Raw genomic sequence first — 16,653 nt, forward strand, 5'->3', positions numbered from 1 at the left:
AACCCTTCAGATGGTAGAGTAATGCTCATCGACGACACATCCATCATTTATAGAGCATACTATAAGCTTTTAGCAAAGCTGCATCATGGCCATTTGTCACATGCTGATGGAAATGGATATTGGGTGTTGACCATCTTCTTCTTGATTGCAGATTCTTGACGAAGGAGCAGTAGCAAAACGCCACACCGCTGCACGACTTGCCGTGCCTCTCCGTGCACTCTATCTGGTTCTCCGCGTCATCGTCGATGGTGTAGGACCCATTGCCGTCGTGGAATTCGGGTTCCTCAACAACTTGGACAGCAGCTTCACTGCTCCTAAATGGACCAATCTAACCTTCACTCTTTTGCGAACTGGGCAATCTTAGACAGGGAATCGAAGGAGGAAGATGGTTCGGTATAAGCGTTCAAGCGGTGGATTAGGTGGTGGATCTGGTCCTTGGGCAGTGGTGGTTGGAAGGGTGAAGAGGGTGGCGAGGAGGAGGTGGATCAACACTGATTACTAATCTGATCTTGCATTAGGGATATAAGAGGGCTCACAACGACACCGGTCTTTCGGACAACCAACGGAAGCACCTGATAGCACAACGACTTGCCGCTTTCGGTGGCCATCACAATCAACGAGTCGTTTCCCTCTATGATTTTCTCAACCATTTCCTTCTGGTACGGTCGAAACGAAGAAAACCCAAAATATTTCTTCAGAATGGACAATTGTCGGCGACGACATAGGATTGAGACCCGGAGGGCCCATATTAGTATTCATGGGATCGAATAAGGAGAAACCTTGAGCATTTCCAGGGGTTTCTCTCCAATTCCATGGTGGAAACTCCACATGGTGTAACTGCATCAGTTTTTTTCGAAAATTGCACGAAAAGAATCGACCTTTGGGAAAGTCGTGCTTTTGTACTGCAGATTCTTGCTTCTAGGCGCTTGCCAAAAACACGTGCAGTGCAAGCACTTATGAGGAAAAATCATCGTGGGACTTTGACAGAGCCTAGGTCGAAGATAACCCAGCTTTTGGAGATCGTCGGAGAACCCAACTTTTTCGATTTCGAGAACAGATTCTTCCTCCAGCTCCAAAACCTTCAACTTTCAGCTCCCAAAACCCAACTCCACAAATCGACAAGAAAAGATTCAATCTTTGGGAAAGATCCAAAAGCAGAGACCCTTCAAATTCAATACAGTGCTTATTCTTTTTCTCTGCTTTGAGCCTTCCAGGATTTTTGTTTAGAGAAGTCGAGAGAGAGATTGTAGGAATCAAATTGGGAAATAATTAGGAAATTGGTAATTGGGAATTGAGAGGTAGCGTTTTTTTTTTCTTTTTTTACTGGAGCCAAGATCTGTGACTGATTGAAGAGAGAGACTGGGACTGGTTTCTTGGGTTTTTGTGATTTTGCAGATTCACGGTGGAGGTGAAAAAATGAAAGAGAAACCGACATGATTTTTTGTGTCGAATCCCACAGACGGCGCCAAATGTTGATGCACAAAACCGGAGGTTTTGGAACAACGTAAATCCGATCGTGAATCTGCATGAAATGTAAATGACACAAGATGTATCGTGGTTCACCCTAAGGTTTGAGCTACGTCCACACTGATTGTATTTATCTAAGAGCATTTGTGAGGGAGAGAATGTGAGAGCTTTGCTCTAGATAGGAGAGGCCTAGGGTTTGTGAGGGTAAGGGGGCCCTTTTATAGAATAAGGGCTCCTCCCCTAATTACATATTTGCCCATTCCTTTATTACATAATTACATTTAAGTCCTCCGAGTATTTATACGAGGTCTAAATACGAGGCCCTAAATATGGTATAAACAAATTTTAAATCTAGGTTGGATATGGAGTCTCACTTGTTCAAGGAGGAAGGATTGCTTTCAAGGGGGTTTTCCTTTATCTTTAAATGTCTATTCTTAGATGTTGTATCCAATCTTGCGCCATGAGTTGAGCATTGTTTCTGTATCCAGACATTCTATCCTTCATCCGTATATGGAAAGCGGAGGAAGGAGAGCAATTTTGGATAGAGGGTTTGAGCTGTTCTTGCTTTTTGATATAATATTGTCTTCTTTAATACCTATCACTTGTCATGTTTGATTCGAAGGGAAGATGAAATAACCAAATGAGTTATCCCTTGTTGAGTTTGGAACTTTCCGAGCAATAGAGGGATTATAGCTTATCTTGTTTGATGTAGGTAATGTTTTGAATTTCGTTGGTTAAGTCTATATAGTGAGTAATGTAATTGGTCCCTCTAGCTGGGGGTTTCCAACTTTAGAGCTAATCTTGCTCCCACTCCCAAGTGATAGTGGGCGCAGAGGAAGTATTGCCTTTGTTTTGTATCTTCAGTAGTCTATATTGAAACTTACCTCCCTTGTAAATGCATGGAAGTGTTAGGAGAATAACTCTGAAGGTTTGGTATCTAGGAATATTGCATGAAATGTTTTACACTTTTCGATGCATTGGGTATATTGAGTTGATAGATTTTGTGAAATTCAGGAACGAGACTAAGTGAAGTCCAGTGGACCTACTTGGTTAGTGAGTGACTTTAACTTATGTGATGTGATTATTACCTTAATTTCTTATATTAATATCATTCGTGAATATAACTTGGTTTTATAATGTGATTATATTGAAATGTGATTTTATATATTTAGCCATAGACCAATGTTTATTAAACATGATTTGGCTAATGTACTGTTGATGATTGTGATATGTGATTTGACTTGCATATTTGAAAGATGGTTGATTTGCATAGATGGTGTGATATGATAAAATGTGAGTGACTTTAATATATGTGATATAGGTGATTTCCCTGTTTTCATAATTATTGTCTTGAGTGGATATGAGATGGTTTATGATTATGTTTCCTACAAAATGTTTAACTTTTATATTTAGCCATCGTTGTAGTTTTATGATGTGGGAATTGACGTGCATATTGGGAATATGGGTTGTTTTGTATGATTAGTATGTTGTGTATGATTACTTTTATGACAATGTGATCCTAGAATCCTATTAGAAGTATGTTGTAGCACTTATATGCTTGTGTGACATATTAGTTGGTGGCCATGAGAAGTGAATATGGGAGGTGACTACGTTGTAATTATAGAGATGATGAGGTTTAGATATACTTGGTACATTCGGTAGGTACCATATCCATATGGATTCCGTTGAGTGATGGTTCGGAATCGTATCCTTGTTTGGATTCCGTTGAGTGATGGTCCGAAATCGTATCACTTGACTTGTTGGTTTCTTGGATTTGATATCAGCTTCAGAGATGTAGGCTTGGCTTAACTGTGTCACTCTAGCCTTAGTTTTAATATAATTGTGAGCAAGGGTTTCGAGAATCTTGTGAATTGAATTAGAAAAGCTATTGGACGTCTGGGTGACTCCTTTAGGATTTTCTATGATTTGATTATGATTTCATAAGTATGAATTTAGAGGATATGGTTATGGTTGTTATTATTTTGGTCAAATGACTTAATTAATGTGGCTAGAGAATGGTATTGTGCTTCGTCGGTTCTTGATATGATATATGTTGTGAATTGCGGTATCATGTTGCGATATAATGACTTATATAAAAGATGGAAGGAGAATCATGATTTTCGGGTGGATTTGTTATGTAACCTTGAGTCTAGTAATTTCATGCTTGTCAAGTTCTACTGATTGATTGAGAAATGTTATGCCTTTCGGCTTAAACAGACTGTGATTTATGTCGAGTTATAGCAAAAAAGACGAACTACGAATGGCTTGATCCCTAATGAGGGTACGTAGGCAGTCTAACGAGGAGGTTAGATGCAGCCATAAAGTGTATGAAAAATTATCATGCATCTGGATCTTGAATTATATTTGGTACATATGATAAAGGCAGGGTATGTTGAGTTATGAGCATTTAGTGACGTCACGTATTGATCTTGGACGTATGTCGGGATTAGGGCGTGACATACGTTGTACTATTCAGTGGCGAAGCCAGGATTTGTTGGGGGAAGGGCGAAATTCAAAAGAGTGCAATGTTTCAATCGAAACGGTTGCTTTTACATTGGATAGTGCAAAGTTTTAAGTCAATATTCATAACAGAAAATAGTCTCTTCACCAAAGCGGTTGTAAGCGGTAATATCAAAGCCATGTAAGAAGCTTAAATTGGTTAGGATTAGATTCTAAAAAAACGTTAGGTGTCAGTCAGACAGTGGACTGGGACCTAGATGGATTTAAATATATTTCTTTTATCGTGAAATAAGTATTAACAATATTTACATTATTTTTTAAAAATTAGTACAATATTTATAGATAATGTGAGAGTTTAAGATAAATACGCTAGGGGTCTTAAAAAGAGAGAAAAAAATACATACAAGAATAATAAATAATAAAAAAGAGAAATGAATTAACAAACCACAAAAAAAAGGAGTCCAAATCTTTTGCACCTAAAAGAACTGTGCCTTTTCTGTGGCATTTCTAAAAAGTCGACATCTGTCCACCCACTCACACACTTTAACTGAGTTAACTCTCCGTTATCTCCTAAATTTAGAAGAAAAAAAAAAGAAAAAGAAAAAAGACCAAGCATCTGAATCCTCATCGGCGAGTCGCCCACAACTTGCAATATTTGATTGACTTCACTTCCCAAATCTCTCTTTGCAAAGAGTTCCTCAAAAACACAAAAGATCTCTAACCCACTCTTTCTCTCACCTATAAGAGAAACCGCACATCAACCCAAAGCTCCAAGTTGAATAAATTGACTCACTAAGCTCCAAAATCCTTGAGAAGCCCTAACGGTTCCGTCACAAAAGTTTATGGAGTCGACCCAGAAGCATGGGTTTGTTCAGATCGGATATGCAGGACGAAAGATCGATTTTTGGTCCTAGGAAAACCCGATCAAGACAAGTGTCGCGTCGTCGACGACAAATTTTACAATTCCGTCACAAAAAATTGCCTATCTGCTGTTGCTGCACGCAGCAGAACAGATCACCCAACAACACAAATAGAGGATGAACCAGTGGGTTTTCCGGCGAGGAGGGGTGTGGCGAACCCAGCTCTGCAGTGGTGTTTCCTGGCGAGGGGAGTGGCGGCCACCACTCCTCGCCCTCACGTGGCTTCGCCACTGGTACTATTATCACAAGTACCAATCTCACCTTTATGTTATGGTAATATAAAAAAACTAAACAGTTCTTAACGGGTACCCATAAATAACCCAATGAATTGATTTGTTATCTCTAACCATACTCAATAACCCTTGAAAAAGAATAATTACCATCCATTTTTTTTTTAAGGAAAACTAATGAAAATGGATTGAAACTTTGAGTTTTAACGATAAGGACAAAATAAAGGGTTAAGTGAATAGTATCAGGATTGATTTTTTAGTGTAAAAATGTGGTTTTTCGTTAAAATGAACAGTATCGGGAGTTTTTCGTTAAAATTCATTTTTTTTTATTGTTTTACACAACAATATATTTCAATAGGTAGAAAACTTGGGCTAAACAACACAATAAGTCATTCATAATAATTTAGTATTAAACTTATCATCCATATAAGTTGCAACTAAAACTTACAAGTGAAGATAACTATTATTAAACCGTAACACCGAGAGAATTACCAACCAGTCTAAAACATTAGTTTAAACCCACGAAAAGTTACTGTGTATTCAAATTATGAGATACCTCCAAATATAGAACACAGAGGTTTCCGGTGGAATAAAAAATAGTAATTTTTTTTGGTCAGATTTATTAAGTTTTAAAAGATTGATTCCATATTAACACAATTCTAACACAACTGGAACAATCCAAAATAAATGTTACTCGGATATCTTTATCTTTAGTCATGAACCTCTTTTGATTTTTGATTCGCTCAATTCTTTAATTTTCCGACCTAAAACAAGGAAAAAGAAAGGACAAAAAAATAGAAGTACGGTAACTCGAAATCATGATTGATGTTGATCATCCTACTGCCATCCATATGCAATTTGTAAAGTCAAGACTTTGATGGTACAAAGCCCCTAAATCTAACATTTTAATTCAACTTATAGCTGTTTCATGTGTCATGTGTGTACAAACTCAGTCAAACTTGGCACCGACGACTTTCTCATACAATAAAGTCTAAAATCATCACCTTGAACCGTTCCAAAACTAGGAAAATAAATAATAAGTATTAAAAACGCATGTTGCCTGTAGTTTAGTTGGTCACAACAATCTGCTCATCCCACTTGAGTTCGAGTCTCTCTTACTATAAATTAAATCAGGCTAAAATATCATCTTATAGCATGTGTTAGTTAAGAAAATTGGCCAAAATATTGTATCCTCATTATTATACTTAAGTTTGAATTTCGCTTTCTTAAACTAGACTGGTTTAAAATATAAAAATATGAAAACATAAAAAAATTTTTTTTTTTATTAATTCTCACGTTCACACACATGACACACCAACAAAGAAAAGCAACCCTTCCCTCCCCATTGTCTTATTGTCATTCTTGGCATTGAATCCTTCGAACTGTATGCTTTTCTTCTTCCGATGGAGGATTTCAGATCCAAGTCATGCAGAGACGGGAGAGACGGGAGGATGCAGATGGAGGTCTACTATGGAGGGAAGCCAGGTGCTCCTCCAGCAAGCATGCAGGATCTCAGAAGTTACAGCTCAAATTATGCAGGCTCTTGTGTTTCCCAGCCAAACAACCACCAGATGGTGGTGAAGGATGGGAAGATGAAGAAAGGGAAGAGCAGCCTCGGGACTGCCTCGAAGACCTGGAGCTTGAGTGATCCCGAGTTGCAGAGGAAGAAGCGGGTTGCTGGGTACAAAGTTTACACTGCAGAGGAGAAGATGAAAGGGTCCCTGAGGAAGAGCTTCAAGTGGATCAAGAACACCTGCACCCAAGTAGTCTACGGATGGCGATGATTCGATTAACGGCTACTTTGAGGGTAAAGAAGAAGAAGAAAGAATAATATTATGCATGTCTACGAAATTAATTGTAAACAGAAATAGAATTCAATACTTGGATTTATAATTTTTTTTTTAGTACATGGTTTATAACTTCTTTAGCTAAGCAAGAAAACCTTAGTCTACAGTGAATGTTTCGGGCTTGATTTGGAGTTGTTTAAGGTTTGTTGTGGAGATATTCTGTTTACTCTGATATACGAGTAGGGGATTCGAACTTGGATGCAAAAGGGCAGATACATTGTCATGGTAAACTAGTCTAACCCGCATCCACTTTGTATGCTTCTGTTTGATGGCCTGGGTTTGATCTGGTCATAATTTTGATTAAACTCAATAGCTTGTGAAGGCTGGTTTCTACATTGCATTTCTTTCAGCATGATTGTAGGTTTTTTTGGTGCAGCCAGTTGTGCATTTTGTCTGAAATGTACAATTCATATACTATGCTGAGATCGCAAGCAAGAAAACCAAAGAGAATAGCAGTGAAACCAAAATCTAAAGCTCCACTGTGGTCGATATCTGATGGCATGTGTAGTGTGGATTACGAATGGATGGATCGAAGGCACATGAGGTTTAGATGCAGTCGATATCTGATCAAAATGTCTTGATAGAGAGAGTCTAAACATAGTTTATAGTTTAGTTTAGATGGTCTAATTATGTTTAAATGAGATTTATATAGTGCAATCTGTTGTGATCTCAATATCCAAACTTATTTAAACCACATCTAAACCCACATTTAGATCATATCTAGTTGAATCTGGACCCTATAGGTGTTTCAATCAGTTTATCTACACTCCAAATCGAGCTCATTCCATCTTTGTCCCGTGGTCATATGATCCACACTCTACAATGTCACCTCCAATTAACAACTAATCTCAGCGAGGAATTACTGTTCAATGTAACAATTTCTAATTAGAAATGAAAAACACAGTAATGAAACAAATGAAGTAGCAAGACTTCGGGTTGGTTTGGTATTGCTGTACTTTGAGAATAAACAGACTTCTGCCCATGTCGACAAGATGCAATCCCATTATCTTACACGAGAAGACAAATTTTGAGTTGACGGTGGCAGAAACAAAAATAAAAATGCACCTACAGTGCTACACAAGATCTAAACTAATCAGTTTCAGATATGATACAGACACAACAATTGTAAGAAGAAACTAGCAAAGGTAGAGCAAGATTTGGCAAAGCTTGGCAGAGGATCTTACAGTGCATAACTGGTTCTATGAACAATAATCTTAATCCTCAAATGAAGGAAAAACCAAAGCAGCTTTGTCGTACATTTTTCATTCGACCTCTTTTTGCTCAAATCCTAAGCCCAGTTCTGCAAGACCCATTTCCCCTTGAAAGATGCTCAGTAATTCAGGCACTTGCTCTTGATATTTGATCACAAACCTATTCAAGAAGTACGACTTTGGGTTCATGATAAATGTACCTAACATAAATTCTCCCTTCGATATCAAGCCCTTCGACTAGAGAATTCTAATAACTGAACACCTTGGGATGATATACTTCTCCAAACTATAAGTTACAACAGTTGGACTTCCAGCCACATCGGCAGGCTGCCAACCCATTTTGTTCACAAGAAAGTCCATTTTACTCGAAAAGTTCTTCTCTGTGAAATCCATAAATAAAGGATTCCTTCTAAATGCCAACATAAAATCATCCTCGGTCCAACCCCACTTCCTATAAAGTTCCATCTTCTGTTCCCATTCTGATGCATCCCGCAGAGCATTCACATGTAGTGCTCTCGTGAATACTTCAGACGAAGGGGAGACCCCCATACTCATGATCTTCTTGACAATTTCCTTAAACTCCTCAGTTTCAAGGAACACTACAGAAAGATATTGGACGACGCACAAGGAGATTAAGGCTTCTGGCACATCAAGTTTTCTCAGAACTGAAATATTGGGAGCAACATTGCTTACCAATTTGGCTGAAAGTATCCACTGAAAGTTCTTAAAGAAACGAGCAACATAGTCCTCGTCTAAGAGATGCAGATTTTTGACGACATTGTAACAAGGTATGATACATTTCTCTAGGCTTCTTTTCAATATGTCCGGGTTGAAGCAGATAACCTCAGCAAGGCCAGTGCCTGAAAGGCCAATGGAACCCAAAAACTCAAGTTTGGGCAAAAGGGTCTTCTCAGGATTGAATAGTAGCAGGTGTGGGCGTTTCTTAACAAGTTGAGAAATGTGGGTTTTATCGAATCCATGATCTTCAAGAAGATTACGAACGGAATTGGGTCCTTCCGGGGTATCAAAATGAACCTTCTTGGACGCAGAAAGAGCATGTTTTGGGGACAACCCACATGAATTTGTAAGGTAAGACACTGTAAAATCCCCACCTTCTTCTCCTAGTTTAACCTTTTCAGCAACTAACAATGATTTCGATGAGTATGGTCTGATCAAAATAGTTTCTTTTCGGATAAATTTCAAACGGGTCACTGAATCACCAACAATTTTACAACTTAGAAGCACTAATTGCAATCTTTTAAAACAATAACGAGTCATAACTTGGAGCAAAACAATACAATCAGACAGAAATGCAGTTCTTGTTCTTGTAGCGGAAGAGAGAACAAGGGACTCACCAAATACCAACAACGGTTTCTCTGCTCAGTATCGAGACGCCAGCAATTACTTTTTCATGAAGTGCTACCTCCACCAATTTGGGGTTTAGGGTTTTCCTCCGCCGCTCACAAGTCACAACCCAACTGACGGAAGGATTTTGGGTTTTTCATTTTAGTACCTGGCGGGAGGAAAAGTTTTAGGAAAATTTTATTTAAACTCATTTATCTTCTTTTTATACTCAGTTTATCATTTTTAATTGAGAAAATTAGAATTTTAGGTATCTTTTTAATACTCTTTAGATCAAACATTGGTTCCATTTTAAGATTCCCTCCCACTTTCCATACATTCCTATCCTCTCTTATTTTATGCGGTCATAGTTAAGTTATGTTAATATTTTATATTGATTTTTTAAAGATAATAAGACAAAAAATAATAGTAATATAAAATGTTGACGTGGCTTAACCATGACCACACAAATAGGAGGGGATGAGAGTGTATAGGAAGTGGGAGGGTAGAGAAGCCATGTTCTTAAACAATAGCCACGTCAGCATTTTTATATTTACTTAAACTACATGTCATTATTGTATTTTAAAAAAAAATTAAAATGCTAATTATTGAATTCCAAATATATGCTTCTAGGCTGATATTTCTTTGTACGTGACCTTTATTTTAGGAAGTAGTTTCTGGTTTGTTGAATTTGATGAGAACATGGATTTCTCTCCCACATTTGATTTTGTGATCTCCCATTTTTGAATCTTGAATGGGTTTATCCAATTCAATTGATGGTTGTTTTCACAATTTTATCTTGTTATCATTTGAGATAATTAGACGTATATGTGATTTGCTATTTACTCTTTGCTTCCGGCAGCTTAATGTTGGTACGTTGTGCTATTTACTCTTTGTTTTCGGTGGCTTGATGCTGGTACGTTGAGCAGGTTTCATCAAGATTCTTTACTGCTTTAGGTTTTATCAAGAGGCACGTTGATCCATCTTCTTAGTCTTTTAGTAGTTTATGTGAATACATAATTGCTCTAAATTACATAAGGAAAAGCTACGTTTTTTTGCCTACTAAAGCTATATGATCATCTGCAAATTTTAATTTGTGGGGAGGGTTTTTTATGGCTAATTATATTAACATCCCATAAATTGTTGAATAAATCCCACAAACTTAATACACCCAACTTTTGATTTTTCACTTAAAAATTATCTTAATACACCCACTTACTTTCCCATAATACCCCCACACCCCACACCCCACATTCTCAATATACATCTTATATTTTGTACATACACCCCACATTTTCTTTACACCCCACATTTCTCAAATCTTATAACACTCATTTTTAATTTTCAGGGATTGAATCTAACCATATGAACACTAAAAGATGAATATGAATATAGAAGTTTAAATAATGCAGCAAACGCAAGATTAAATAATTATTGATGTCATTGAAATCACTAAAACAATGAAAACTATGAAGTCTTACCTCATGTGAAGCTCCTAAAACATCGATTTCGTGTTCCATTCGTCAAATACAATTTTTCTTAATTAACATGTTTGATAGTTGAGAAGATAAATAATACGCTAAAAGTGATTTGGGATGTATTTATAAATCTTTATTTTTTTAAACCTAATAAGATCAAAATTGTCATTACATAGTAGAGTAAATAAGTCATTTAATATTAAATTTTAATGTGGGGTGTATTCAATATTTTGTGAGGTGTTAATATAAAAACCCATTTTTTATTAGGCAATTTTTCGGGGGACATATTTTTTGAATTTTGAAATTCAAAGATAAAGATGATATGTACCTCATTAGTCTTCCAAATTGCAAATACAGATGATATGTATCCCATTAATTTTCAGGTTTTGTTTCTAGTTGGAATGGCGTTGGAACGTTGGAATCCCTCCTGGCGTTGGAACGTTGGAAAAAGAAAAAAGAAAAAATGACAAAAAAGTTGGAGGAAGTCAAAGAGCGTGAATTTATTAATTTTAAAAGCGTAAATTTATGAAAATGCCCTAGAGGCAAGAACTTTGACTTCTATTGACCATCGCCTAGAGAGACGTATGACTTATTCTTTTAGCATATGCTCGTAGTACTCGTTAGTACGAATGCGTAGGTGAAAACTGTTTGCGAGTCCGGATAGTTACGGATATTTTAAATTGGTTATTCAAAGTTTAGTTTTAATAAATTGAATTCCCATCGAGTGGGAAAGAAGCCCAATTAGCTTTCAGCAAGGAAATAAGGAACCAATCATATTATTTCTTTTAAGGACCAATCAGACAAGGGGAGAAAGAAAAATGACCAATGCGAAGAGGAGAGAGAAGCATCACTCCCCATTTCATTAGCCCGTGCACACCACACAACCCAGTTTGACCTCTCATTTTCCAAGGTCAATTTCGGCCAACTCCAATGGATTTTTTTGATGCCACCACCACCATCTTGAACCTCTCATTCCCTTTTACAAAACCCACCCAAGAACCACCTTGGTTAACCATAGTATGTGGCGGTTTGAGGCCACAAAAGTCGACGAAAATCAACAGTGCTCAGGCCACTCTTTTCAATATTCCGGCGAATCGGCAAAGCGATGACCGATGCCACCACTTGGGCTTTGTAGCCCATCATCCCAGGAGAAAATCCCAACCAACCTTGACCCCGTTGAACCACCGTAGACGACGAATCGATGCCGGGAAGCTTTAGACACCCGCCTGCTTTGTGGAAAACATTGACCACCTTTCGTCCACTTTTGGATTTTGTGGTAGGTATGAAAGTTGTTCCCCTCTTCGAGATCTTCATTTCTATGAAGTTTGAAATTTTTTAGAAATAGTTGGATTTTTGGGCGAGTAGGGGCGGCCGACCGCCGTATGCGGCGGCGTGTGAGCCGAGTCACCCCCTGACATTTCTAAGCTAAGTTTGATACCCCAATTCCAAAGGTGAAGTCTGATTGATGAAATCTCATCATTTGAACATAGTTTTGATAAAGACCGCTACTTGAACATTGTGTGAATTGACGATCCAACTGTTGGATCGTCACCAAACTTTAATAAATTATGGTATGTAATATTTAAGGATTTGAGAAACTTACGGATTGGGAATCTGACGTATGGATCTTCGCGAATTGGATTTGTAAGTTCGTAAAATAAAACGTTTACCGCCACTTAAATTGGCAATTGGCGGAGATCCAATCGTTGGATTGTAATGAAACTTTAGTATAATATTTTAGAAGTATAATGTGAATCTATGGAAGTTACGTAATTGAAATCCGAGGTGCGGATCCCCCAGATCGAGTTATGTAGGGTTATGGACCCTACTGTCGACCTTTGATCGACGGATGACTTTTGGTCAATAAGTTACAAATCATTCTAGAATGTCGTTGAGGATATGTTTTATGTAAGTTACGTGTTCTATCGATAGAAACTTTGAGACATGATTTGATAATTGTTCTAGGTGAGGATTGTTCTTGACATCTCAATGTTCATGCTAGGGAGTTGTAGCGCGGACCTCAGGTGAGTGGGTCTTTTCCTTTTATCGTGTGTGTGTATATATATATATATATCTATGTGATTGATAATTCCACAAATGCTTTTAAATTGATTTATCCATATTATGCCCTGTCATATATATTTATATATTCTAAAATTCTATGTTATGGCTAAATTTTAGATTACATTATAGCATATCTATATGTATATTATGTACACATAATTACAGTGAATGCTTTGAAGTACTAAGTTGAACTATGAATGGCTTGATCTCGTTTGAGGGTACGTAGGCAGTCTAACAAGATAGTTAGATGCAGCCATAAAACAATCCGAATTTAACATGGTACTTGATTTCTTAAAGAAATAAGTTATGAGGGTTAACAACGAAGAGATTAACCTTGATTTTATTCTGGCCTATCATTGGGTATAGTTCCGATTAAGAATGTTGGGACGTTAAAGTGGTTATGCCAAATGACGTTGTGGATGCCAGGTAAGCTTCAGGTGAGTACATATTGATGATAGTGATTGCAATGTGTATGGTTATGTTTATATGCATTTAATGCTCATTATCTTGCACCTCAGTGTTAGTGCTCCGCCTGAGGACAGGGCCTAGCCTTCACGCGATCATTCACCTCCTGCACCACACGCTCACCTTGGATCTAAGATAGGTGCTAGCCCGTCGTACATACCACATTAGGTGGTTTCGACTCGTAGGTGACTTGCGATACTTCGCACAACCTTCACATGAACGTAGCACTTGAGTGTATTTATTTACACCTAGCATGTCGTATTGACCACTTTAGGTGGTTTCAACTCGTGTGCAAGAATTGATTGATGAGATATTGGTAAGTCGTATAGGTCACTATAGGTGACTCCGACTTACGTGCTAGCATTGATTGATGAGATATGGGTAAGTTGTACATAGGTGACTTCGACTTATCTGCTAACATTAATTGATGAGTTATGGGTGCAGTCGTACAGGTCATATTAGGTGACTCCGACTTGCGTGCTAGTATAGATTATTGAGTACATGGTTATTTATATTGTTGATGAGATGCTGTGTCGTGGTATATTTATGGAATTACTGTTGATATACTTTTGATTTCACATGGATACGTGGTATGATTTTCTGGAAACTATACAGGTGTTGTAGCGAGGGGTAATATAGTTTAGAAGGTTTCTATTAAAATTTTATTTCCAAGGCCACTCAACCTTGTTTTATTTTTACCCTCCAGGTTTATTAGCTAAGCTTTCTTATAGACGATGATTCGTGGCAAATCTTAGTATTGGAGATTTCTTTCGATGGTATGAGTCTCAACCCACCATACGGTACTTATTTATGCTCTAATGTCACGTGTGAAGTGGGTTCATTCCCTCTCATTAGCGCACTCTGGTTCTTAGGCACTCTTAGGTTTAAATTTATTTACATTTTTCCATATCATCCCTTTATGGCTTCGTCACCTTCCAGGTGTCGACCAGCACAACTCGATTCGGAGTCCTAGTGGACATCTCGGGTCGGGGTGTGTCAGTTTGGTATTAGAGTATAAGTTTGAGGCAGTATTGCATTCATCACACACGTGATGTAAGCATTCTTGGTTCTTGAACCTAAGTGTCAAACCTTGCCACCTCTTTGAGCACGAAACACGTGTAACTTTTACTCAAGTTTTGAGTACTTTAGACGACTTATCGTCATTTTAGAAAATCGTGCTGGAAATTGCCCCTAAACTTTAAATGACGAACCTTTCTACCAAGGAAAGTTACGTTTTAGGAATTGAGTTGCTAGCCCCATAGTTGGGCTAATGTATCAATGGTTAAGTATCACCAAGGATTTACCGATTAATCTTATCGTTTTTTCACCGTTTCTACCTACCCTTCGAGTTAGGAAACTGGAAATAGTTCTATTTCTTTGGTAGCATCTATTAGTTTACCCTCTCTTAGAATCCTAGTGAAGGTTATTTTGTCAAGATTCTAGAATGTTTGAAGCGATAACCTAGTGCTAAAGTGGTAGCACTTAAAGGAAGATCATCTAAGGGACAATTACTTTTGGTCCCTGTTAGCACTAATATCTTCAAAAGTAGTGGTGTTCATGCTGGATCTTCAAGAGGAAGATCGAATCTCGATAAAGTCCTTTTTGAAAGAAGATCTTTAGCAAGGTTTTTTATTCCAGCCTTGGAATTTTTCAACCAATGCTAATTCCCAGATTTTGCTTTCGTTGTTGTACTTATTTAATGGGTGAGAATAGGCTTGCGAGTGTGAGTTGTCATATCCTGGGAGTGGTAGAAATCCGAAAAGTAGTAATCAAATCTTCCTAGGATCAATGAGCTACTTTGCTTGACCAGCTCCTTTCCAATTACCTGAAGCTTTCTACCCGAATAACCCGTAATCAGCCTATGGTGGCGTTAGTAATTGACGATGCTGTCTGATATCCAGAGACTGTCAATTAGTATTCGGTGGTATGATTTCTGATATCGGATACATGTACTAGTGTCTGGGAGTGATATCTTTATGCCTGAATGCTAGTTCACAGTTTCAGGGTAATAAACAACATTAAAATATCCTAAGTGCGTTAATTAGCGACGCAACTGTTAAACTAGGATCGTGGAAGCTTAGGAACAAGCTTTATAATAGGACAGTAAACTTATGATTTTTTTTACCTTATCACCTACCTAGGTAAACGAAATCTCTTTGACTAACCACCTCTCGATCACTTCCATAAGTAGACATTAGAATTGAAATGCGGGATGATGTCTCACTGTTAGATTGTTTTGAGTGTCGAGGAAACTATGAAGACCTTTTGTTTGTGTCGTAGAGTTGGTTAGTAGTATTGTACGTTTCGATGACATATACCTTTAGCGTCATATTCTAAAATCTTATTTGGGATATCACCAAATTGTGAAATGAAGTACATCATCAACCCACTTCCTAGTATTACACCCATTTTCCTTGCTTCATATTGAACGTTTTTGGACATCTTTGAGAAGCTTAGTTACAAAGTTTACCAATTAGGAACTTACCCAACCAAGGACTAGACACTTTATCTTGGAAACTTCAAACATTAGTTTTGTTTAAATTGGTACTTTTCTCGGGAGACGTGATCTCCACAGATGATATTCTTTTCTTTTTCCAAAAAGGTTGTAGCGGAAGAAAGTGGAAAATCTCGCAAAGTATTGTGAGATTTGAGATATCCTTGGTCTTGTCGAGTTTATCGACAATTTGTTAAGCGATCTTTTAGCTATAGTGTTTTTCCCTCACTTGTCGACCGAGGAAAATTAATTTGGTTTGGGATATTGTTTATGATTAAAGTTTCTGACAACTGAATTGTTGTCTCATTTCACCTTCATTTTACACCCTTTAAGGATAATGATCATTTTGGAAATCTATGATGATGTATTCTTTAGATGTTTCGATTGCACAAAGGTAGCATGACGAAATATATATATTTTCCAACGGTTAGAACCGTTCGAAATGAACCATCATATGTATTACCTAGGGTCAACATGTAACATTTGCATTCGTAAACTGAATGGTATTTCTCGGTGGAGAAACATGTCTAGGACCTTTAACAATCTTAAACTTTTCAAATATATTCTCATTTGAAATAAGCTAGATTTTTGATAGCAGCAGTGGAATAACCAAATCAACATCTACGTTTGCGTTACTTGTAAATCATCAAGAAATTATTTGGATGGTTATAATCAC

The 16,653-nt window shown here is 37.5% G+C and overlaps 1 protein-coding gene and 1 pseudogene across 1 annotated transcript; one reads left to right on the forward strand and one right to left on the reverse strand.

The window, feature by feature from the left end:
* The first annotated feature begins 6,404 nt into the window (after positions 1-6,404).
* LOC126609625 (uncharacterized) lies at positions 6,405-7,081 on the forward strand. Its single transcript, XM_050277479.1, has one exon. The coding sequence runs from the start codon at positions 6,481-6,483 to the stop codon at positions 6,859-6,861; it is 381 nt and encodes a 126-aa protein (XP_050133436.1). The 5' UTR covers positions 6,405-6,480; the 3' UTR covers positions 6,862-7,081.
* A 750-nt stretch (positions 7,082-7,831) lies between these two features.
* On the reverse strand, positions 7,832-9,648 carry LOC126609624 (transcription termination factor MTERF15, mitochondrial-like; annotated as a pseudogene).
* Positions 9,649-16,653: the final 7,005 nt, after the last annotated feature.

Source organism: Malus sylvestris, chromosome 17, assembly GCF_916048215.2.
Source record: "Malus sylvestris chromosome 17, drMalSylv7.2, whole genome shotgun sequence".
NCBI lineage: Eukaryota > Viridiplantae > Streptophyta > Magnoliopsida > Rosales > Rosaceae > Malus > Malus sylvestris.

Bases quoted from the DNA above. Each gene is read 5' to 3' on its own strand.
- LOC126609625 (XM_050277479.1), top strand. From the start codon at position 6,481: ATGGAGGATTTCAGATCCAAGTCATGCAGAGACGGGAGAGACGGGAGG.